General features: G+C 40.3%; 1 protein-coding gene and 1 long non-coding RNA gene across 7 annotated transcripts in view; one reads left to right on the top strand and one right to left on the bottom strand.

Moving 5' to 3' along the window:
- Positions 1-26,270, top strand: part of DNM3 (dynamin 3) — a 682,754-nt gene that overhangs the window by 604,095 nt on the left and 52,389 nt on the right. For 3 of the 6 annotated variants that reach the window (XM_020970516.2, XM_020970513.2, XM_078156496.1), the window contains one exon: positions 2,203-7,402. The exons of 1 other annotated variant lie outside the window; for it this stretch is intronic. In XM_020970516.2, the coding sequence (XP_020826175.1) occupies positions 2,203-2,272 (70 nt within the window). In that variant the 3' untranslated portion in view covers positions 2,273-7,402. Of the gene's footprint in view, positions 1-543; positions 628-2,202; positions 7,403-14,540; positions 14,745-26,270 lie in introns of those variants that run through there. 2 more of the 6 variants (XM_020970517.2, XM_078156495.1) reach the window with 2 other exon arrangements.
- LOC110196998 (uncharacterized) lies at positions 239-17,417 on the bottom strand. The gene is made up of 3 exons (XR_002321375.2): positions 16,984-17,417; positions 2,565-2,641; positions 239-1,186 (listed from the first exon to the last, which is right to left on the bottom strand). It is a non-coding gene; the product is annotated as an uncharacterized LOC110196998 (long non-coding RNA).

Here is a 26,270-nt window from a genome sequence, read left to right as displayed (position 1 = left end):
TCTAGAGGTTTACCATCTAAGCAGGAATAATGATGCAAACAGAGGTAGTCATACTTCAGGACATCCATTTTAAAAAATATTTAGCATTGTGAACAAAGTTGTTTTTAATGATATAGAGTATAGCTAGGAGTCATGGTTTTAAATGCCTGGAAGAAATCATCAGTATTTCTAATTAGGCATGGTCTACTTCTAAAGAGGCCTTGTTTTCCTAATCAAGTCTTACCCAATGACAAAAAAAAAAGAAGAAAAAAACCCTTTATTGTCAATTTAAATATTCCTTTTTGCATTTAGTTCTGTTATTACTACCATTATTGTTGCTGTTGTTATTCACATTTATATGGCTTTAATGGTTTAAAAGTAAAGAACTTTCTTCAGTATGAGTGGGTAAATATTATCCTTTGCATTTTACAGTTGATGAGACTAAGGTTCAGAAAAGTTAGTGCCTAGTCAATACCATGGGCATTCAACCAAATAAGGGACAGAAGCAAGATGTGAACATCTCAGGAATTTATCTTCTAATCTAGGATTTTTTCATTATACCAGATCAGCTGATGGCCCTCCGTAGTACAACTCTTATTTGAATCCTAACTGACATCTGCCTGGTACCAGTGATGGAGGAATGTGCTACACTTACATCAAAAAGATCTAAAAATCAGATTTGGATGGGTTAGGATCACAGCCATTCATCAACAGTGACCCTCTGCTGTTTGGGCCCCAATTTTTTCTTTTGTTCTGTGGTTGTAATGAGGGAAACTTTGTACTTCTTTTCTAACTGATTTTTTTTCTACCTTCCAACCTCTAGCACAATCAGGACCATAAGTAGAGCAATTAGAGCTTCCTTCAGGACACCAAATGTAGAGGATGACAGCACTTACAATTCTTTAGCAGAATAGAAATAACAGGGCTTACCACCTAGCTAACAAGAATAATTAATTAAACTAGGAAGCTACCATGCAAACACATACACACACACACAGACACCCTGTGATAGTCTCAATGGGATGTCTGGTTTTACTCTTCACCCTCAAGAGAGTACACACTATTTTGTGTAGCTTGACCTGGAATTGGTTTGTGATATTTGTTCAGGCAGCAAACAGTCCTAGTGACAGTCCTTGGTGCAGTCAAGCTGATATTCCAACTTGCAAGTGAATTCTGCGGTCTGATTTTCATTCCAAAATGTATCATTCTGAAAGAAAAGTGGCAGCTTTTATCAAAATCAAAATTGTCAGCTTACATAATTTGGTAAATTTAGTTCAATTACAAAATATCAATAGTAACCTAGATAATATGCACGTAATAGAGAGTAAGCTTAAACCCATTCCTGTGAAGGTAAAAGGAAGGGGAAGAGAATGAGAATTTATTAAGTGCCTGCCATATGCCAAGTACTATGCACAGAATTTGTATCTGTACAAATATTATTGTAATTGAGAGTGTGCTGTCTAAGAAATTAATCTTGGGATCAGTGAAGGAATAATCATAATAATATGGAATGACCAATCAGTCGTGCTGGGCTTTTTAGGTGCAGGAACACAAAGAACAACAGAATATCAAAAGAGAGGGCAAAGACCCCATGTACGTCTACTGTATTCACAGGAGAAATTCTTAGCTCTTCACTACAAGCCCATTTGCTTCTTATTTTAAACCATTCTTAAAAAGCTTGGTTATCTGGTTCTCCACACCAACTAGAAGCACCAACTTAAAAAGGAGTGAGAAGGTAGAGCTGAGAATTAATGAGGAAACACATAAAGCCAAGATTTTTTTTTTTAAAGAATCAAGATGGAGATTCCAGAGCCATTTATGTAGGACAAAGAACCTTATGTGCCTCTGTAGACGCTCAGGGCATAGTTCATTTAAAGAATGGGGACCTCAAAAAGGAGCAAAATTATTTTTAATATACTCTAGGAAGGAAGTGTAATACACCTAAGAGAGATGATCATCAAAAATGTTAAAAGCATGCCAGTTGTGATGCTTAAAAGCTTAAAGTTTCAGTTCTATTCAGCAAATGCCTGCATGTGAAACATCTCATTCCTTTAAGGTACTGAATTAATGAGATGCTGCTATATCTTATCTGTAATGAACTGAAACTGCTCCTATTCAGCATTTATGAGAATATGCATGCTTATGTTTTCACTTTCTTGCTGTCCCAGAAAGGTTTGCAAGATGTTTCTACTTGTCTCTTTACTTTTTTTTTTCTCTTTGTAGCCGGAGACCACCTCCATCACCAACTCGTCCCACTATAATCCGTCCATTAGAATCCTCTCTCTTAGACTAAGTGAAATTTCTGGCATGGCAACTAATTGATAACGAATTATATGAAACCAACTAATTTGATAACTGTTGCAATAAATCATGAGTAGTCGCATGTGTGGACATCTGTAGGCAAGTAACCAGTTTTACTAATATACTCATCACTCACTCTGCATTGCCTGTGGCATTTCCAGTCTTTGGGGAAGGTCCATAATGCTTCAACCCATGAAAATGACTGGCCTTATAGAATCTTTACATAGGCCACTGACCAGGCAGGTTTGGGGTGCAGTCCTATACAAAGAAACAACATACTTTACCTGCATATGACTGAACTTGGCCTTTCCCAAATTTAAGAACAACTTGCTTTAATGATGTTTTCCATTAAGGAGTGTTCCTGTGTAATAAGGAATAGTAACGTTATGCAACACGTACTTCTTTCCATAAATTCTAATTAGGGTGAGAGGAATTCTGTTGTCTGTTATTAAAGCTGCTGCCTGCTCCATAATTACACACTCAGATTCCCTTACCCTCTCCTTCCTTTCACAGTCCTGCTGGGAAGTGGTTTCATTATGATTTCTTAGGAGTCAAAGCTTTCAAAATTGATAAGGTGCTTTGCTAAAGAAAACTCAGTGCTTTGCATAGCATAAAGACCTTTTCCTTCTACTGACTTGTTTTGCTTCATGTACAACTGTGAATCAAGCTTGTTCTTCATTAATCAGTCAGTAGGCATAGCAACTTAATTTCAGAATTGCAAAGTGAAGGAAAACACTACATCTGTCATAGTGTCCGAAAAATAGTCTTCCTTCTTTCACATAAGTAGTAATAGTCACATTGGAGTACGTAACAGTGACGGTTACCATGGCTTGGAGTAAGGTAGGAGATGAGACTAGTCCAATATATGAGTCTGAGTCTCTGGGATCAGGTCCATTTGCCACTGCGAAATGAGTGGGCTAACCAACTGCATACTGTGAAGACAGTGTTGTAACTTAAATTCATTCACACTGACTCCATTTCATTATTATTATCTTGGCTGTTTTGGTATAGGCAAAAATTCCACACTACTTTATAATTGCTTTCCGTAAGAGTTTGTTTCATCCATTTTTCCCATTGGAATGTTATTTTGTTGTTGTTGTTCATTCAAATCATTCTTAACAAAGCTGGAAGTACAACTGAGAGCCTGTCAACACAGGTGTGCCGTGGTGTAAAAAAAACCCCAAACTAAAATCACCTCCCTCCCAGAGCCAACTTAAGGTCACTCAGCACCCTCAGGTTTCAACAAAAAGAATCGGAACATTCAGATATAACAAAAGGTAGTCAGAGAAGTAGGGGCTGAAAATCACCCCTGTTTTTCTAAAGTACTTTCCCAATTTTTCCAAGGGCAGCTGAGCTAGTCAGTTAATAGTTCAGTCCTCAGCAGAGTTCTGTGCTGCTGAGGACAATCTGAAATGGTATGAAGGAAATCTCTACACAGACTGCAGTGAATTTCATCAGCTAACTATTCCCAGACAGCAGATCAAATATTCATATAATAGTTGTGTCACATATGCTATTTCATATTGTACAGAAGCAAATCAGATTTTGCCAACTGAAAAGTTTTACTTTTATAGCAGTTCACATGATTTGTATGTTAACAACTTTAATTTCCTGTAGTTTATACCCAAAGCAGACACCTGTAGAGTATGAGGTAAAAAAAAAATAATAATAATCAATGTATAACTATTTCAAAAAGAGGATTGGCCAAATTCAATGGTTGAATAAGGTGTTGACCTTATGAAACTTCATAAATGTTCAATGATAATTTGGATAGCAAAATACTATAGGTAGCAACCAGCAAATGAAGTCGTCTTTGGTAAGAAGGGCATCTCATCTTTAAAATTTCCAAATATTTAGGTTTAATTTATAGATCAAAGTAGGAACAACCACATTCCCTAGCTATACTAATTCTCTCATTTCTTGTTTTCTCAATGTTAAAACAAAAAAAGTCTCCCTTTGCAAATGAAGCAGATGTTCAATGTTCATGTTCTCTCTTTAAAAGTGTGTCTTAGGTAAGTGGAAAATATTAAATAACTTGTCAGAGTTAGGGGATACAAGAAGATCTTTTCATATGAATCCCCATTTTAGGAGTTCCTTTTGTCCTTCACTTTCATTATCTTAAACAGGCAAAGAGGCAACCAGCTGCCTAATACTCTTCCCACTTCAGGGGTTTGGCTTTGTGCAAAATGTGGTTTTACATTTTGCTGTATTTAAAAAAATTTTCCTTCAAGTTAAAGGAAAATATTGTGGATAACCGCTGGTGCATTTTAAAATTGTCTCAAACCATGTCAAAGAAAATTGCATATTTTTTTCAAGTTTCTTTCCACTGATCTTATGCAGTCATAAACAATACATTTGTCATCTTTGGCTTTCACTCCAGATTATAACCCTGCAGTTAAACTTTTGGCTATAACTGTCCTCCTTTTGGGGGTACTGTTTTTGTGTTTTCTCCACTTCTAAGATGTTTCTAATAGAAGCTAGCCAGCCTGAGGACTTGGACAGTCACGGGTACTATATGAATTGTTTGTTAGCGTTGTTCCCACTCCCCAAAGAGCTCATGTTTTCCAAAAGGGAGAAGCTGATGGAAGGGAAAGCTGAACTTCTGAAGAATTTTTACTTTGGGGCACACCCTGCACATATGGCGTTAGGAAAGGAATATACCTGAATGCATGTTCCACATGTTTACCATGCTGGCTATAGCCTCCTATGGAACTTTCTTGCAAGCTAGCTGCTTGGACTCTGTAACTCCTATAACCCTAGCTCTATCAGATCTGGCACCGGACAGCAAATATACAGAAGCATACACGTAGATATGATGACTAGAGGTTGTTTCATTTCCACAAATGAGATAAATGCTGCATGCATACTGACATGTCAAAATAACAGCTGAGTAAGACATGGACAGATTGATGAAATAGAATTCACTTTAAACAGGTATATTTCATTTCCAAAAACCACTAGCCAACATTGAACTCTTCAACTTTGCTTTGAGCTGCGCTTCATTAGCTAGATGGGCAGCAGGATCTGCTTATTAGCCAGTTTCCTATTTGTTGAGATGGAAACTAAGTCTAACCCTAAACCTTAGAATGAAACAGTTTCCTGAGCTATTAAGTATAATAAGCCTTCTAAACTTAAAGAATAAAAGTAGTCAAGTAGACTTAATTTTATTAGCCTTCTGTGTAGACTGTAGCCATAACTCTCAAATATGAAAAGAGACCTAATACCAATATGTTATAAATGTTGATGTTTGATGTGTGCAAACCCATTTTCTATGCATGTGTCACTCTGTATACAGTAAATACTGAATCATGTTTATGTAAGTACATATGTTTTGTGGAAGCTCATAAAGCATTTGATAAAACGCTTCAAGCATGGGTATGATTTATAGATGTATAGTGTGCATATATGTGTGTATTTAGGTACATGTATGTATGTACCTATCTCTATGTCCAGTGTGGGTGTTCACAAATATAGTGCAAAAAAAAACCTGTTAATGTAAAAGACAGCTATGAAGGACTTATGGAAATATATGGCAATTATCTAACAGAAGACCATGTCTCACAAAACACATGAGTCTTCTGACCAAATTGTGTTTATTTGAGAGGGGACACACACAAACTCTGAGAATGATCATGGCATTCTGCGCTCAAATAAGTCAGCATAACACTCACAGACATTTAATTTCGATTCAGAGTTGTGCTGTCTAAGAATGGACATCCTTTTTTCAAACAGATGAACATGACGTATACAGTCTGGAAACTCACATTTTAAGGGCCCTGATTGGGAATCCAAATTGCTCTCTGGGTCACTGAAATTGATTCTAAAAAGTTGATGCACATGTTTGTTTTCTCTCTGCCATATGTTTCCAAGAATAAAATGGAGAGAGGTGACAACATAAAGAAAATTGAGGCTTTTCCAAACAAATTCAATGGAAGAAAAAAAATCCTTTTCAAATCTACTATTCACACTGTTATTACATTTGGCACTTGGTGTAATTGTTTGAAAATCATCCAGGAAATTTCCTTAGTGTCGTACAAAGTGCCCAGGTACCACATTTTCAAATTATGGAACTCAGTGGAAGAAAATCATTTGCAACTCTCCCATGAACTTAGAGCAGGGGAGATGCATGCCTACTACGAATGCTACTTCAAATGTGGATGATCCAGAATGATCCTAGAGAAAAGATCACCAGATCATCCAACCACATAGTGTCTGGCCTTTTACCCCTTTCCAAATAAGCTTTTCTTGTCACATGTGTCTACCAAATCAATTTTGTCACCCTGGCTGGTTGATTTGTTGTAAAGTATGTGGTGCTCTATATGCAAATCTTTAACACTATTTTGGTGTATATCTGGTATTGTGTAATTATATATTTGTATATATGTAAGTTTGTGTGTGTGTGTGTGTCAGAGAGAGAGAGAGAGAGAGAGAGAGAGAGAGAGATGAAACACGTGAAGTGAGAGATTTCTTTTGTTTGTCTTATGACCTGTTCATATTGATGTATTGGTGAGAGTTCTCACCTCTCTGGTCTGGTGTTTGCATAAGGCTCAACTGTTTGATTATTATTGTTATTGTTATTATTATTATTGATTTGTTATTGGTTTAAAACTTCAGCTTAGGAATACTTACATCTTGCTCTCTGTGTAACATAATAGAATAGTCTCTCGTCATAAATGAATATTACTCTGCCTGTCTTCCCTCTTGCTTTGTCTGCAGGCGATCTGATAAGAATGGCTCCTTCCATCCAGAAAGTTTACCACTATTACTCGATTTTTGACTTACTCAGTGTTACCAGCCTGTGTTTTATTTGTGTTGTCTGTGTTTCTTTTCTCTCTCCTTTTCAGAACCATCCAAACATTTTTTATAAAGAACAGTGTTCATATATTAGCAAAATTTGGTTCTTTCTGTTGATTCTCTAATTATTAATCTGAGCCAGAATAGGTCCCACTGACCTGCCAGGACTGTCAGTGATTTCCTAGTGTTGATACCCGAACCTGGAAATGGACGGGTTATTTGCAGCAAGTTCCTAAAGCCTGTTGTATCATTCTTGAAGGTCATATGCACCTGTTGTGAAAATTGTGAAGTTGTATTTCTGAACCTGAAATAAATTACATTTGAAGGACTCTTTCTCTACTTCATTCTCTTCTTAATGCCGTGTTGAGTTGAATTGAATCTTTGCATTTCAATGGAAGTCAAAAGTTCCTAGGGCTGAATTTTTTTCTTTTTGTTCAAAGAACACAGGCTCTGGCTAAATCAGTCAAGAACAGCCAAAGTGGTGAGTGCCTGAATGTTATAGCACAGTCATAGATTTTGGCTTTAAGGCTTTCTAAAGGAGCCAGGTAGGATAAATCAAAGGAGAGAAACTGAGAGAGACTGCCCTATTACTTTAGAAGTCTTTTATTGCTGGGCTATGATGAATAACATATATGTGTGTATCTATAATATATATGTGTATGTATAAGTGTGTACATATATCCGTGTGTGTGTGTGTGTGTGTGTGTGTGTGTGTGTATACACATACAGCTGGAGAGTCTAATGCTATACCTACCAAGAGACACTAGAATATTTTAACCTTGTGTGTCTTGGAGACAAAGAAAAAAAAAAGATTCACATGAAACAGTATAAGTAGAATGAGAAAGTACGTGTTCCAAGTGGACAAAAAAGATGTGTTCCACCTAGAAAAGCACTAAGCCTCTCACCTAAGAGATGGCCTCTGTATATTTACATATGCCACTTCTCCATCTGCTCTCCACATGGTCAAATACTTATTTCTGTTCTGCTCATACAACACTCAAGGAATAAATGAGAGTGAAATAATCACACTCCACCGCTAGGAATTCTCCAGGTTCTAATGGGAGGGTCCCACATAGCTTTTTACATCACAGTAATAGTATTAAAAGTTGGAAAGGTCCTTAGAGATCACCTAGACAACCCATTTCAGAGACAGGGAAACAAAGTCCCAGAGATTTTAAGTAACTGCAAAGATACTAAGCAGCAAATTCAGGTCACTATGTCCTCTGATTCTTTTTAGGACTGTTTCCTTTGACCACGCTGCCTCTTCTACAATCCATAATTCTGTCCTGAGAAGCATTAAGATAAGTGCTAGATGTACTGTCTATACTTAGGATTCTTAGCCTCAGCTTACTTCTTCTGTTCTTAAGGTGGGCATGCAAAAATAAACTATAAGAAGAAGCTAGTGTTCTCTCTTCTTCTAAAAACAGAATATTCATTTCCTAGTGATGGAGTTGGGGTGGGATGGAGGGTGAGGAAGAATCACGCAGATTATTGTGTTAATTCCTCATATACACTCTATACCTTCTGTGCACACTGACATGTCAATGCCACAAGAGAAACTATTTATAGCAAGATTCATGCTAATGTCTGACTACTTTTTGTACACTTTAAGTGAATTTTATCGGTGTGCTCAGGAGAGCTTCCACTACAGTAAGCTACATTAACTCACCTTAGTGTAGCTATTTAGGAAATTTCTCTCTTTGTATTTGAAAAATAATTTTATCTGAGAATGGTTGATATGGGAATACCTGTTTCATTTTAATCATCCAAGGTTTGGTTTTCTCCTTTAGTGGAAATTTAAAACTCATCTATTTTGAGAGACTGACCTCACATGCTATATTTAAATGAAATGCTTGAGCTCTTTCCTAGCAGCACAATATGTTCCTTGTCTTATACTCTTATAGTCATCTCTGAGAATTCCTCCACAATATCACCCAAATAGTTCAAGATATTGCACAGAAACCTCAGCCACAGGCAATAGCTATTCCACTGGCTCATGGAAAGATGCATAAGAACGTTAGACCAATCTTCTAATGGCATTCTAGATTGGACGTGAGCACGATATGGTCAGATAACAAAATTTCATACTTGAAGGGACCCTGAGAGGCACCTTTAGTCTAGCCCCCACCTGAACAAGGATCCCCTCCAAAACAGGCCAGATGAATGGTCATGAAGCCTTTGCTTAAAGATCAGTGAGTGGGGAAGTACTACCTCCCAAGGTATCCCATTGCACTTTTAAATTACAAAGAACTTAAATTATTAAGAATTAATTTTTAGGAACTTTTTTCTTTCTTTGGGCCTAAATTCATATCTTTGTACCATCTTCCCACTGCTCCCAGTTCTGCCCACTGGGGCCAAACAGAACAAGTATAACCTCTCATCCACGTTATAGCCCTACATATCCTTGAAGACTGATGTCATATTTCTAGCAAGTCTTCTCTAGATTCAAAATTCCCAGTTCCTTCCACCATTCATTTATGTACATTTATAATTCATATCTATCTATCTATCTATCTATCTATCTATCTATCTATCTATCTGTCTGTCTTTCTATATGATGTGTTCTGGCTGAAAATTTTAATGGGATTTGTGTAAAGCACCAGATGAAAGTTCATTCTGAGGAAAGATTCATTTTGAGGAAGGATTTCCTAATGACTCCTCACTTTCTTTGCATCTTGATTTCCTCCCATCCTCAGTGACTATCAAAGAAGACCCTGTGGTGGTGATAGTTATGCAGAATTTTAGTAGCAGAGCTGTCATGGCTCCCTCCAGCTTTGTTTGTTTTTTCAATGTGTTTAGTTATTTTCGGATTGACTATATATGAATACACAAATATATTCGTATATAATTCCTTTTCCACTTGCAGAAAATGGGTGTTTTCATCAGAAGTATAGCATTCAGGTGCCTAGGGGAAATTTCGGTGGAGGAATATGGAGGTACAGAGGACTGTCTATCTAAGTTGGGTGCAGGGAAACACTTAAGGAGAGGTAGCAGTTGGGGTTGGTGGTGGCTCTGATGAGCAAATACACTGGGCAGATGTGGGAGAATGAGCCATGAAAAGACAGCTCATCCCTATTGGGTGCAGGCTACCCAGGCAACCTCTAGGGAGGAAAGGAAGGAAGGCAGAAAACAAAAGGAATAATGGAGGGAGAGGAATTTCCAAATCAAAATCTTTCCAGAAGAAGGACATGGAGGAGAAGTACAATGTAATCTTCCCCTATTGGGTGCATTCAACTGGGCAGTCCCCAGGAGGAGGTGAAGTTGGAGGTAGGGGCATGGAGAGGTAGGATGCTCGTAGTTAAAAGTGGGCTCCAGGAGAGGGGCAGGAGCTCCAACAGCACTAGGTAACCTCCAGATAAAGGGAGGGAGGATGAGGAGGAGGTGAGGAAAAGAACAATTTACTTTGGTTCGGTACATTCATGTGAGCAATCCCTGGAGTAGTGGAGGGTAGAGGAGAGAGAGAAAAGACAGTTTTCCCTGGTTGGGTGCAGTCCTACTGGGCAGCCCGAGGGAGGAGACAGGGGTAGAAGAAGTAGGCTCAATAGTGAGGCAGATGAGGAGTGGAACCTTTATGGCAGAAGTGGTCCCCCAGGAAAGAGGCAGGACCCTCATGGTATAGTTTCATTCGATAGTGGGGAGAATCTATCAGGGCAGGGTACACTGAGGAGCCCCAGAGGGGTATGGCAGTTAAGTAGGAGAAGAGTAGGCCCAAACAGAGATTTCTTAATCATTGGCAACAGTGGGACAAGGAAGAAAAATACTTACCGATGTTGAAACCCTGTGGGAAAGTCCCAGTTGTGCCACCGTAGTTACAGGTTTTGGTTTTCAGCATGAGTCAATCCAAAAATAACAACACATTGAAAACAACAAACAAAACTGGAGGGAGCCATGACAGCTCTGCTACTAAAACTCTGAATCACTATCACCACCACAGGGTCTTCTCTGATAGTCACTGAGGATGGGAGGAAATCAAGATACAGAGAAAGAGAGGAGTCATTAGGAAATCCTTCCTCAAAACAAATCTTTCCTCAGAATGAACTTTCATCTGGTGCTTTACACAAATCCCATTAGAAATTTTCAGACAGAACACATTCTTGCTTCTCCATCACTAGCATCTACAGCTTCCGGTTCTGTTTATGGGTTAATTCACTAGACTATTCCCCAGCAATATAGTGCTTTGGTATCTGCTAGTAAATGTTCCTTCCACACCATGGCCCTGTTGCTCAGTAGAATGTCTCACCTCCCCACCCTGCTGAGACAGCTAATTTGTTAATCAGTCTCATCAAAACTAAAAAAAATGTTTTCCTTCTTGTTGTTCTGGTAATAAATCTGGTTGACGCTGACAAGAATTTAATTATACTTTCTTCATCAAAACACCAGGGATACCCATTACTAGGGTTTCTGAAGCTAAACAATAGCAGCCCCCTTATAATAGGCTAGGTAACAATATTAAGTTAAGTGAGAAGGCTCCTAAATACTTAGGTCTTCTGCTTGGTCTCACACTACTGTTTTGTTAACGACTGGGAGAAAGGTGTAGATGCCATACTTTACAAATCTGAGAGGAATAGCCAATTTTGTGTGGCAGAATCAGAATTCAAAAAGGTATTGAAAGGCTAGATCATTAGGCTGAATCTAGTAAGATGAAATTGAATAGGGATAAACGTGATGTTTTATGCTATGGTTCAAACATCAATTTCGAAAGTCCAAGATGGGGCAGGTATGGCTAGACAGCAGATCATCTGGGGAAAAAAAGAACTATCTCTTTTAGTGGATTGATGGATCAACTGGACTACAAGCTCAGTATGAGTCAAGAGTGGGATATGAAAGGGTAAATTCACCACTAATGAAGAGGAAATTAAAGCAATTATTAGGAGCTATTTTGCCCAATTTTATGCCAATAAATATGACAGCTGAGTGGGATATGGCAGCCAAAAAACTAATACAGAGTTAGACTGCATTAAGAAAGGCATAGTGTCCAGGTCTAAGGGGGTCAGACCACATTTGTTCAATGCTAGATCTTACATTTTAGGAAGGGTACGGACAAATGTCATATCTGGAGGAGTATTATCAGGATAATGAAGAACCTGCTAATTACACCATAAGATCAACTGAAGATCAGTAAACTAAGCACATTTAGCCTGAAGAAGAAAAGGTTTTGATGAAACATCATCATTGTCATCCTCGTCACCCCTATGATAGCTGTCTTCAAGTATCTGAAGGCTTGTCACATATCACAGACTTGTTTTTCTTGTGCCCAGAAGCCAGAACTAGAAGCAACAGGTAGATGTTGCAAGCTCTCTGAAAGCAGCATGGAATGCATCAGGAAATAGGGGGTTTCTTTTGACTCTCAAGTAAGAGGGTTTTATAGAAAGGATTTTTCTTCAGGTATGGCTTGGACTAAATGACTTCTCAGGTCTCCTCCAACTCTGAAAATCTAATTATTTTTTAACTTTCAATTCTGCTAAAGATCTTAAATTTCATTGGTTGGAGGGACGCCCTCGACTGATAGAGACAATAACCCCTCTCCACATCTTAGTCATTGTCATAGGTAATGACAGCCAAAAGAGAAGTCGAAAGAGTTTATCACCTAGTAGTCAATCTTCTGGTATCAGGAATTAAAAAATGCATATATTGTTCATAAATGGCCTAATCATTGAGCTTGACCTAAGAGCCTCTCACAGAAGAAAGCTAGCCTTTCCTCACCTCCCTGAAGTATTTGTACAAAAGTAAGATGGAAACAAGCCAAAAGTGAATGTGTACCTAAGCTGGCATGAGAAAAGAGGTCCTACAGGCCATATTATGCTGATGACCTACAGTGGATCACAGAAAGAAGGATGCAAGGAAGAGTTTCACTTTTGATGGAATGCTGGATTTTTGGATGAAAGCAAAACACTGTGATGTATCTCAGTCCTTCATGTACATAAAACAGGCATCTAGTTTATGAAATCTAATGAGAAATCCATTGCCAGCTAGCCAGAATGAGGAAATAGGTGAAAATGTAGAAATTTTTCAGTCAAGCAACAGAAATAGTTCTTTAGCCATTTAGTCTATCTGCCAAAGAAAGGCTTACAGTATGTTAACACGTCTTTACCGGCCTGGAAAATCTCAGAGGCAAGAGCTAAGATGAGTGACCCCCTTGGCCTCTACCCGATTCACATAAAGATACGACATCTCCACAGGGAGACAGAAGGAGCTTGGTGTGCTCTTTGGTCACAGCAGACTAAAAACTTCAGCTGGAGCCCCTGATTAGATCTGCCTTTGGGATGTGGGTGGGAAGGGAAGATCGTTCTCTAGACCAGGCCTGACCTCCTAAGCTCCCCAGGAGCCAGACTCAAACCTTTCCAAGCCATCCTTATTCTAGAAGAAATTGCACAAGTTCCCGCTGTCCCCATGCGCTACCCTAAGAGACAGTTCTAGTGTAGAGCTTTGTCTCAGCCTTTTTAGGATTCCTCCAGTTCCATTTCTGTTCATTTTCTTCTAGCAGAATCACAGAACACTGGGGCTGGAAAAGACCCTAGAAGCCTTTTAGTCCAACCTCCTCACTGAACAAATGAGGAAACTGAGACCCAAAGCCAGAAGCTAAAAAGTAGCAACTCTCTTTCACTTGAACCCAGCTTTTCAGAATCCAAGCCTACAATGCTTCCTACTATACCACATCTGCCAAAACCCCACCCCCACCTTCCCCTCTGCTGCTCCCAAAGAAAATTTGAACATATGCTATAATTTTGGGGGTTTTTTCTTTTTTGAGAGTACTCACTACACTTTTGAAGATCATTGGAAACACCCCAGGGACACCATGATATAATCATAAAGATTTCTAGTGCTGCCTGAAATTCCTCTGAAATGTGATTGTGGGTTTCATTTTATCACTCTATGATACCTCCATGAAATTCTCACTGCAGTGATTTTCCATGGGGTGAAGGTAATCCCAGACTGACTCCTAAAAGCCTTTCTATCAAGGGACAAGCTCTGCCAGGTCCTAGGAAGTTGGAAAGGCCTTGACTCTGGGCTGGCTGGAGGACCACCTAAAGACGAGCCAAGCTAAGTGTGCAGAGGCTCAACATTACCAGGGGGGCCGCCAGGTAAGAGACATTTGGGGCCAGAGCAAGTCATGTGATCATTTACTAAGATGTAAAGGAATTGTGATCTACACTGGTGGAAAGACTACCCATGCATGTAAAAATCACAGGTCTCTAGAACCTCTGTATGGGGTAGGTTCTCTATAGCTAGTCCAGCTGACGGCCAGCAAAGCCTGCTGTAGAAACACTCTTAACTGGCCACGACTTGTTCTTCCTCTTCCCACCCTCACCCCCACCCCTGCTTGTTTGTGCCTGGCTTGGATGTGACTAACTTTGTGGGATATTTTTTGCATGTTACCATTCAAATGTTTTATGATTTAAACGCTGTTTTCTCCCTCCTCGTCTGTGTTTCTCTTTTTTGTTGTCATTTTGTTTGTTTTCCTTCAGGCGGCCCCCTCCTGCCGTTCCAGGACGACCATCCTAACACACTCACCATTCATCTCCTTTTGTACCCAACAGCATTTATATCATGGTATTGAAAACAGCTTTCATTGGCATTGTATGCTGCATGTACAGAAATTTTTTTTATTTTTGATCACTGCCTATAATAAAACACCAAAAGTTTATTCTGTATAAAGAAATTAAATGTGTCTGTTTTTTCCTTTGCTAAGTGGAAAAGTTTAAATGGAAACTGTACACATTGAAATGCAGACTAGTTAAAAGAAAGAATGAACAGGAATGATCTGAAGGTTTAATGAGTTTGGGGATATAGAAGAGAATTCGGAAGATGAGACATCCTTCTGGCTTGGGGAAGTGATCTCTCTTAAAGTGAGATCCAATGAGAAGATGAAATAAAAATCAGGATTGTCTAGAGGAATCACAACGGTCTGGGTTATTTCAATCAGTCCTCTGGAAATCCCATAAATAAGAATTATTACGTCTACCTTTTCCTAAACTGTCACAGTAGGAGATAAAACATGTGAGATCATGAAAGAAACAGGAAGTGTGAATCACATAAAATCTCCCAAATTCCAATTGGCAATTGCAAGACAAAGAAATGTTACCCGGAACCTAGGGTAGAACAGTCTAAAGGATGTTGTCACTTTAAGAAAAAACATGATCAGGGGCAGCTAGGTGGCGCAGTGGATAGAGTGAGGGCCCTGAAGTCAGGAGGACCTGAGTTCAAATCCAGCCTCAGACCAAACACTTGACACTCACTAGCTGTGTGACCCTGGGCAAGTCACTTAACCCCAATTACCTAGCAAAAAAAAGGAAAAAAAAGAAAAAACATGGTCTTTGTTGAGTGACCATAAGGTTTTGGAAGAAGAGAATCTAGGGCATAGACTTCAGAGAGAAAATAATTTTAAATTTTTTTCTTAACTTTTTAAAAAGACAACTATCCTGAAAATGGAATTAGATAAATGGTGTCTTAATGGAATACAGGAGATCATACTATATGCAGGGCATAAACTTTTCATAATTCACAATGGTTTTAGACACAGTTCACACTTGGTGAAACTTTGTATGTTCTAAATCAGAATCAAAGAAATTACCAGGGGCAGCTAGATGGTGCAGTGGATAGAGTGAGGGCCCTGAAGTCAGGAGGACCTGAGTTCAAATCCAGCCTCAGACCAAACATTTGACACTTATAAGCTGTGTGACCCTGGGCAAGTCACTTAACCTCAATTGCCTAAAAAAAAAAAAGAAAAGAAACTACTCTCTTTTTCTGTGGGACTGAGTAGACTGATCATTGAAGGGGTTTCAACTTTAAAATTCACTCTGGTCATACCCAAATCCTACAGATACCTCTCCATGAGAAAGGCTTTGATGTATTAGCTATGAAATGAAAAAGTTCTCCATCCCTGAATATTTCTGGGTAAGTGGAGGATACAAGCTTCAGTGCTGAAGCATGATAAAAGTAGGTTGGAAGTCAGAGGGCCTTGCTCCAAATCTCAGCCCAGCTGCTTGCTACCGGTAACTCTAGGCACATCACTTGGACCCTCCAGATGTAAGGTTCTTCACCTGCAAGATTATGGAAGTGCCTATTTGACTCCTAAAGGCCCTCCCGCATCTAAATCTATGATCCCATGATCTTACAGGAGAAAAATGTGAGGCTTACTCTCAGATATACAAGTATTTTGGTGTTGTTCAGTCATGTCCAACTCTTGGTGACCCCATTTGGGGTTTTCTTTGTAAAGACACTGGAGGGGTCTGCCAATTTCCTTCTCCATCTCATTTTACAGCTGAGGAACTAAGGCAAACAAGGTTAAGTGACTTGACCAGGGTCACCCGACTAGTAAGTGTCTGAGACATTCAAATCCATTGAACTCAGCTCTTCCTGCCTCCAGGCCTGGTGCTCTATCCACTGCACCACCTAGCTTCCAGTTATATTTTCTTTTCCTACACAAAACCATTTTTGAAAGTACTCCAGTCAGAAGCTACAAAGCTTTTATTTTCTTTCATAGCTATGAGTTCTATATGGAATGTTATAATAATTCCCTCTTTCTAGTGATAAAGAATTATTTTCTAATAGTTCATAACTAATGATAACTAGGAAAAGTAGAAGCACAAGAAAAAGGAGCTCAGTACAAACTTACTCTAACCTGCAGATGACTAAATTGATGCACTGTCCTGGACAGAATGTACTCCTGCCCTTCCCTTCACCTTGAGTCAATCCTCTTGATTTGGTATATCTGTAGCAATAATCTTAATATACGACAATCTCTTCCAGAAAAATATAAAAACATAAATGTGAATTTCTTCTGGTCTGCTCTTTTCAATAATTTCCATTTGGAAATCATCCCAAATGTCTTAAACACATTTTTTTCCTATTCTGTACAACCTAGCATTATGAAGGTAAAACATTCAGGATTATCTTAAAGTTACTGACCTGATGACCAGTGTGATAGGAGTATCCAGAGCACAGCAGATGCTTCACTCTCTCTGTAAAAAGGAATGGTCCCTTTAATATTTCTGAAAAGAGGCAAAAAATAATGGAGAAGAGGAGTTGGGAAGAAAGCAGCTAATAAAACAAACCACAGCAAGGTGGGCAAGCATTATATTTTAATGCTGTTTCTCCATTTCATTCTATTTTCCCAACAAAAGATGGATCACAAAGCTCTACAGGACCTAGAGAAGCCAAAGTGCCTTCCAGGTGATCATGGTCCATGGTGGTCGCAGAAATCCAACCACTCTCTTTTTTAAAAATTCCATGATACAAAAGACAAAACACAAAATAAAACAAAACAAAAAACAAACCTAAAAAACAAACAAACCAAAAACAAAAAACAAAACAAATGAAAATAAAAATTCCATGATACTATATCTAGGTGCCTTTTCAGGAAAAACTAGTAACAACTTAGCAGCTACAACAGATGCTTGAGTTCTAGAACTGTATTAACCAGTTAAATCACATAATAGTACAATCCACCGTTCCAGAACTCAGTAGTTTTGACAGAAAGAAAGGGATAGAATTTATTTTTCAACCAATCAGAAGCCCAGATTGTTCTTTTCCCAATAGAAGAATGATGCAGGGTCCTAAATATTCCATGGACTGTTTCAGAAAAAAAGAAAATATTGGAATGTTGACCCTGTCATTGGGTAAACACTCCTAACTCAGAAGCTATTCCACAATGTCTTGGAACATCTCAAGGAAGAAAAGATGCAGCTGGTGATTTCCAAAACCAGGTAACCAAGGCTCACTCAGTATAAGAGATGGGCAGAAATCCTCAAAAGGTAAGATAATCCTTCCACTGATCTTTTACTCATGCCAAATCTAGTAGCAGCGGAAGGTCCTTAAACTTTCTGGATTACATTTGCATTGACACCTGATATCCTGGAAAACCATAGGAAAATATAGTTAGTACTGGTGAGGAGGGCCAAAGTTATCCCAGCCTCTCACTTGCCTTCTTGGACACCCAAGGGGCTTTTCAGCAGATATGGTTTTGTGATCACTTGGTTGCCTGGGCAGAGGTCATAGTATTTTGTAGCTTTAATATTTACAGAGCCCACATTTCCTCCTGATAACTCTCTGAAACCCTATAGGTAGTAGTGGCATGATCGTCCCTATTTCAAAGATGAGGACATTGAAACTCAGAGAGATCCTGTGACAATCCCAAGATTACACAGCTTTAGCCACTGACTCTCATTCTCCTTTTTTCTCCACAACTGAGGAAACGTGATACTTGTTGGCCTCCATATTTTCACTTTGGTCAACATTAAATACAATAGAAATCCTCAGGAAAAGTGCACTTGGTAGTGGGTTTGGCTTGGTTTGGTTTTTTTAATCACGATTGCTTAACTGTTCAGATGGGCCCCATTGTTTTTCTGTGCTTCTGAAATAAACCTTTTCCAAAGGCGAATCCAGTTTGGATAATATGAAGCTCCTAGGCGAAGACTTCATCCATCCCTCTGTATTTGCATCAACATATACATACACCATCTAACCTGAAACACCAGGATGCCTGAGTCCCTCTCTCTTCATTTGCAACAGTACAATTCACTCTTGCATTGCTCTGTTTGTCAGTGTGCTGAAAGGTTATGCCAAGGGGCTACAGGGGCCAGCACTGTGAACTGCCACCTGCATAGCCACATTTATGTCAAACACAATTCTCCAACAGATGCTCTCAGGTCCTGGTGTCCTCTTTTTGCATGTGCAAAGAACTCTACAGGTACAAACTATTAGATATAAACCACTCAACCTCAAAACACAAATCTGGGTGTACCTCTAAAGAAGGTATGCCAGAGGCCTCACCCACTCAGAAGGTCAACTAATGGAACAATTGCTATTCATTAGACACCTCCAAGGCTCCAAAGGGGCTTGTGGAGCCTCTACATTTACTGCCAATTTGTCACTTAGCTTACGGAGGCATCTAATGGACAGATAGGCCTGGAGTCAGGAAGACCAGAGTTTAAACACAGCCTCAGACAGCTACTTGGGCAAGTCACTTAACCTCTATTTGCCTCAGTTTCCTCAACAGTAAAGTGGAAATAACAATAGCACCTAGCTCACAGAGTTGTTGTAAAGATCAAATTAAGCAATATTTGTGAAGATATTTGTTCAGCACAGTTTAGCCTAACATACAGTAGGCACTTAATAAATGTTTCCTTCCTTGAGGATCAGTTTATAGTGTCATAGCTCTACTCTAAGTAGATAAAATTTAAAAGGCAATGGAGAAAGTATAAGCAGATTAAGGAGAGATCTCTTGCCAATTTTCTCTTTTTTTCCTTCTTTCCAGCAGTAGCTCCCAATCCCTTCCCCCCCAAAAAAAAGCCTTCCACTGCATAGACAAAAGTCAAACTTATATTCCACAAAGGCTAACACTATTTATTTTGCAATTAAAGAGTAAGTGATCCTTTCTGAAATGTTTGCTTATCACTGACTCATTCACAGCAAAATTACTATCACAGAATCATTAAAGCTAGAAGATGCCTTAGAAGTCCTCAGAGTTCAGAGGTGACAGACACACTGCCCTCAGCATTACGGCCTACAACACTGAGTGGGGCTGAACCAGATTAAAATATAATTGGGAAATATTTAACAAAGTAAATAAAAATACAGTAGGATAGAAATGATGTTAATATATAGTTTCCTAAGTCCATATGCGCCCACAGGGATTTTTAGGAACAGTTGCATGGCTCTCCCATTTCTATCTTGAGTTTTCTCTTACCACGAATAGTCCAACCCTGTTCTGCAGCTCCACCTCCCGGCTCCCACACACTCCTTTCACAAAGGAGGAGCCTGCAGCCTTGCTCAGCACAGGCTCAGAGTCAATCCCTCTTCTTCTGATGCCATTCTCGGTACTCTTTCCACTAAAACCACATGATCTGGTTTTTTGTGTGTGTATATGAAATGAAGAAAAAATGGAGAAAGGTGTCATGCATATCCTAGTGCCCACTGAGTTGGAATATTGCCTAGGCTAGGGAAGAAGAACAATACGAGAAGTCATCCTCTGAAGCTCCCCCTAGGAACCAATTAAATATTAGAACAAAAATAACATATCGGTACTCAATTTTTAGTGGTCTATTGCTCTACCTTTCCCTATGATTTACTCCTTCCAAACCGATTTTTCAGCTTTGCCATGTCCTTTATTCACCCCACTCCTCAGCACCCTCTCAGACCAGCACCTCTTGCTACATTCTCCTCTCTTCCCAATCTACAGTGTCCCCTACTCTCCAATGTCTTGCTTCTTTGTTCCATCGACACTTGCCTTGCCAAACCCCGATCCTGAATTACTCCTATCACTTAGCTCTTCCACCGCTACTCATGTCCCGCTGAATGGCGCCAGAGGAAGCCACAAAACGCTACTGACTACATCTCCTACAAATGTATACTACCTAAAGCCCATGCAGCAGCAAGGGAATCTTTTTACTCCTCCCTAATTGATTCTTTCTCCAGATACCACAGCAGCTGTTCCAAACTTCTCTCCTCAAACCCTCCACATACCTCCCTTCCCTCACTCTTATAGCTGAGGACTTCACCTCCAACTTTCTAGAGAGAATCAAGGTCATCTGCCATCAAGCTCCATCTTCAGCCCTGCTCCTAATCTTGCAGTTCCTGGACATTTCCCTCTCCATTATCTTCTCCTTTTTTCCAGTCCCTGATGAAGAGGTGACCCTTCCTGCCAAGGCTACCTCCTCTACAAGTACCCTTGTTCCTATCCCCTCCTCATCTTCTCTAGCAAATTGTTCCTACAACCACCCCTCCCTCTTTCTAATCTATCTACGTGTTCCTTCCCTAATGCTGACAAACATGCCCATGTTTCCACGCACTTAAAAAAAAAAACCATCAGTAGGTCCTACCATCATCCCCACTAGCTATCTTTTAGTTCTCATTCCTTTCTCAGTGAAACCCCTTGAGAAAATTGTCCACCCTCATTCTCTCTATACTTTCCCTTGGCATTCTGGTTTCTGATCTCATCACCTCTCTGAAACCACTCTCTCCAAAGTGATATCTTAGTTGACAAATTGAATGGTCTTTTCTAAATCCTTACTGGTTTTCACTTGTCTGAAGCTTTTTACACTACTGACAGCCCTCTCCTCCTGGATGCTGTTTCCTTTCTGGTTTCATGACATTTTTCTCAGTCCCCCGCCTACCTGCCTGATTTCAGTTCCTCAGTTTCCTTGGCATTCTGAATCATCATCTCCATCAAATCCACCAACTATGGTATGCTCCAAGGCTCTCTACTGGCCCCTGACTGCTTTTCTTTCTAAATCCTCTCATTTGGTGATTCCATCAACTCCCATGGGTTCAATGATCTCTATGCAGATGAAGCCCAGACCTATATAGCTAGCCTGAGTCCCTCTCCTGAGCCGTAGCCTCACATAACTAACTGCTTAGTGGATATTTCAAATTGGATATTATAGACATCAGAAATTCAACATGTCCAAAACTGAATTGATTAGTTTCCTCCAAAAACCATCCCTTTTCTGAATTTCCCTATTTTTTCCCCAAGTCAGCACCATAGTTCAAAGAAAGATTTGAGCCTCCAGTGTCATCCATAACTCCTCATTCTCTCATCCCTTACATACAATCAGATGTCACCATCTGTCATTTATTTCTCTCTCTACAACTTTCACATGTTCTTCCTTTACCCACAACCCTACTCCTGCTCCATTGATCTCCCCTTCTCTGGTCTCTCCCTACTCTGATCCATCCTCCACAAAGCTGCCAAACTATTTTTCCTAAGGCACAGGTCTGACCATATTGCCCCGCCCCTCCTATATTACCTTTAGGGCCAAATATGTACTCTTGTGTTTGGCATTTAATGTTGTTCAAAACCTGATCCTTTCCTACCTTTCCAACCTTTACCTATACCCTGCAGTCCAGCTATACCAGCCTTCTTGCCATTCCTCATATATTACACTCCATTTCTCACCTCTGTCTTTGTACTGACTGCCTCCCATGCTTAGAATCTTCTCCCTTCTCAAATCTGCCTTTTTGAATTCCTGGTTTTCTCAGATCAGGTACTGCCTTACACAGGAGTGCTCTCCTGTTTCCCATCTTCAACTGCCTTCCCATCCAAAGTTAGCTTGCTCTGCTTCGCAGGTGTTTTGAATCTATCAATTTATCTGTCTATCCAACTATCTTATCTGCATGCTCTTTCTCCTGGAATGTAAGTGTCTTGATGGCAGGGATTATTTCACTTTCGTCTCTGTGTCCCCAGAGCAATGCGTGGCACATAATGGAGATTTAATAAATGATTATGATTTCTTTGATTGACTGATCTGATGTTGGAACAATGCCATCCTTTTCTGCCACACCCTCCAGTCACACAACTTGTGACAAAAACAATAACTAATACTTAGTTGCCCAGTTAGTTGTACAAGTGATGTGATCACCTATACCAGAATTGTGGCCCAAGAATTATAGGGACATTCTGTCCAGAACAGGAGAAAGCCTTAGGTTAGTCTGGTGTCTCATTTGGGATGAGGGTTAGCAATTGCTGGGTTCTATCCTAAACTTCCTCCCTTAGGGATTTCCCATAGGCCAATGAGAATTCTAGTTGATGCTGCCAGGATATTTTGAGGAATTATCTTCCCCCCACAAGCCTGTAATTTCTGAAATTCCTGATGAAACTGGAGAAAACATGGAGTAGAGGAGCCCCATGGCTAGCCTGGCTCAGGGCACTGAGTGGGTTAGGCAGCTGAGTAGATGGTTCTCACTAGCAATTTTCTCAATGTCCATGCTTCTTCTCATTTCATGTCTCAGGAATACTGTAAGGTTGTCCTCATTCATCTTCAGAAAGCGCTTAGAAAATCAAGCAATCAATGGGCATTTACTGAGCACCTCTATGTGCCAGGCACTGCCCTAAGTGCCAGGGATAAGACTAAGGATGAACCTACATCCATAGAGAGAGAAGAGGGCTGAGGACAGAAGTCTTTAATACTGCCACAATTAGGAGGAATCATTTGGGTGATGATTCAGCAAAAGGGACTGAAAAGGAATGCTCAGACAGGTAAGAGAAGAGCAAAGAGGAGAGCGATTGTTACACACACACACACACACAAGAAAAGGTATTGTAGTGAGTAGGATGACAAATCTAGTTGTTGTTGTTCAGTCATTTAGTTGTGTCCAACTATTTGTGATCGTGTGGACCCTACTATTCACGAGGTTTTCCTTCTCCAGTGGATTAAGACAAACAGAGGTTAAGTGACTTGCCCAGGGACACACAGCTAGTAAATGTCTCAGGCTGCATTTGAACTCAGTTCTTCCTGGTTCCAGGCCCAGTGCTCTATCCACGGATCCACCTGGCTGGCTCCTCTGTGATAGGGAGATATAAAAGAATTGCCTTGCTGTAGTGAGGGCCCAGTTGAAATTTTCTAATACAAACTTATAGCAGACCCGGTCAGCATAGTTTCATGATTTCTTCCAGCTTAGCTCAACAGCACATGAATAGGAATGAAGGCAGTAGATAGTGGAGTATTCCAAGGCTGGGGTTCGAAAAGGCCAGATCATCCACAGGATAAAGGGACAAGTGTCTTGAGAGAAGAGAACAATATAAAGCTGAATTGGTTCTCAAGGGAGTCAAAGTGGGGAAGGGAAGAAAGTGTAGCCTGAACAGAGTCACCCCTAGCCTTGGAAATAACTGAGGGTCGCTAAGACTGAAGATCAAGGTGAGGATAAGCAGGGTTTGGAGTTACAATGCCGAGGGAGAGGTGGAATGACAACAGATTAGGACTGAGATAAAAGAATTCCAGAGTTCCTAAATATGAATGTTGAACTCTTGTGGATGGTGACAAGAAAGGATGTGACTGTCTCGGTGTGTATCTAAGGTGGCGTGGAGGAATAAGCCATGGGAAATGGGTAAGTTGAGTAACTGGGAGGTCAAGATATTTGAAGGAGCATCAGTATGGATGTTGAAGTCCTCTAGTTTGATGGGAGGAGAGAAAGACTGGGATGCAGGCACTGAACTCACTGAGGAAGGAAGGAGTCTCGTAGAGGTCTGTAGACAACTACTACCAGGGTTGTGATCAGGCGATAGAGGTGGATTGCATGAATCTCAGAGGAGGAGAGTGGCAATGGGGAATAAAGAGCTTCTAACTCCTCTTCCTTGACCAGCGAATCAGAGGAAACAAGTGAAAGGGCAGCCAGTGCTAGAAAAGCGGTCAGGGAGGCTGCGTTATCCGTCATGAGGGAGTCAGATCTGAGTGAGAGCCAGAAAACAGAAGGAGTGAGAAAGGAAAAGATTTAAGATGAAAGTGAGTTTGTTGCCTATGGAGCGGGCATTCCAGAGGGCACAGTGGAAGGGGTGAGTAATTTTTGGTCAGGATTTGAGAGGGGAGAACTGAGGGGGATAAGTATAAAAGATCACTCAGTGCAGGATGGAGAATGGAGTTTTAACAATGGCAAACAGAGGTCCAGAATCACTGGCTTGGGGTGACTGTGGTGATAGGGAATTCATGGCTGAAGAGTGAGTTACCATAGGTTAGCATTATCCACAGAGTTTCTTCTTCAGGTGGAGTGGTCCCAGGGCATCAGGCAGCTGCGTGTAGCTAGAAAGTGGGATGAGAGCGAGGGTTGCACGGATGGAAAGGCAGGCCCTGTACAGCCATCGGTGGCTGCAGATAGCGTGTTTGGAGTGTGCTGGAAGGCTCTAGCCAAAGCAGGGCCTGAGGAGCTGTTCCGCTTGCGCAGACAAAAAGCTCTGCTCTTCTCCCTAACCCCTTCCCAGCTGTCACAACAGTCAAGCTGGCCAATATTAGACCCTAGTCCCTCCCAGCCCCTCTCAGCTGTGAGATGACAACCATTTTGCCTTCGCTCCGGTAAAAGCAGTGGAGACAGGCATTATTTACACAGGCATCTTCCCATTGTAGGCCAAACTCCTAGCCTCAAATCTGAGTGTCTAGTTATTTTGGCTTAAATTAAGGCTCAGGAAGCAGTTTCTAATCAGACAATGGCTATGACTACCTCCTCAGCTTCCTATCAAGAAGGATCACATCTAGAACCAGACGTACCAAATGATTAGGTGCTTTTAAGTGATAGCGAAAAGCCACCTGCTTAGAAATCTTCCTCCCACTATCCTCATATGGTACATGAAATCCCCACTGTTTTTGCTACTAAAAATATTAAATCTCCAGAAAGTGGCTGTTAAAATGCACATATGTTACCAGGGGGTAACACATAGTCCGATTACCACTGCACACATTATGGATGACTGAAAAGGGAAGTGGTCTGGTTACAGTAAGGGGGAGAGGTAAAAAACAGGCCAAGAGCTGGACTGGTATCCATTAAATATTAAAAGAATGAGAGGAAGGAAGGAAGACTGAAAAGAAAGAAGAAAAAGAATGTGCTAAGATATCCACAAGATGCTGTGTTTAAGATATCCACAAGATGGCACTGCTGCTTGGACCTGCTTCACCATTTACTGAGCTTAAAATTCAATATAAATATATGACTGGCCCCCTCTGCTGGCAAAAAAGTGGAAGCTTTTTTCTTTTAATTCTTTGCTCATATTTTGCATGCTCTGGTCCTTGAATATTTTTCACTCACTTAAATAGTGTAGTTAATCACTCAATTGAAAAGCTTGGATAACCCTACACATTCCCAGAAGACAATTGCACTTGAATACAAATAAGAAGTCAAGGTTGTTATATAGTGAGCATTTTTAAAAGGGTTACTAAGCATTTAGGTTAATGTTGAAGAAGTATTCTTCAATCCAAGTTTACCTAGGTGCTCTCAAGTTCTTACTTGCATTCATCCCAAATATCCCATCTGTGACCAGGTCTTGTTGTTTCTGCCTTCACAACAGTTCTCACATACTTGGTCTCCTGGGCTCAAGTCTCTCCTCACACCAGATCATCTTCTACTCAGCTGCCAAAGAGATCTTCCTACAGCGCAAGTCTGGCCATGAAACCCCACCACCACCACCACCAACAAAGTCCAGTGGCTCCCCATGATATCCAAGACCAAATGCAAAATCCTTTGTTAGGCACTTAAGCTCTTTAAAACCTGGCCCCTTCCTAATCTTCCAGACTTCTTATACTTTATTCCCCTTGGGTACTGACACTGGCCTTTTTGGGGTTCTTCTCATGGGATACTCCCCCACTCCCTGCCTTTTCACTGACTGTCCTCCATGCTTGGAATGCTCTCCCTCCTAGCTTCCTTGGCTTTCTTCAAGATTCAGCACAAATCCCACTTTCTGGAAGAAGCCCTTCCTCGTCCTCTTATACTACCCT

Source organism: Phascolarctos cinereus, unplaced genomic scaffold (assembly GCF_003287225.1).
Source record: "Phascolarctos cinereus isolate Bilbo 61053 unplaced genomic scaffold, phaCin_HiC Scaffold_5;HRSCAF=322, whole genome shotgun sequence".
NCBI classification, from domain to species: Eukaryota; Metazoa; Chordata; class Mammalia; order Diprotodontia; family Phascolarctidae; genus Phascolarctos; species Phascolarctos cinereus.
This window is presented reverse-complemented; position numbering and strand designations above follow the sequence as displayed.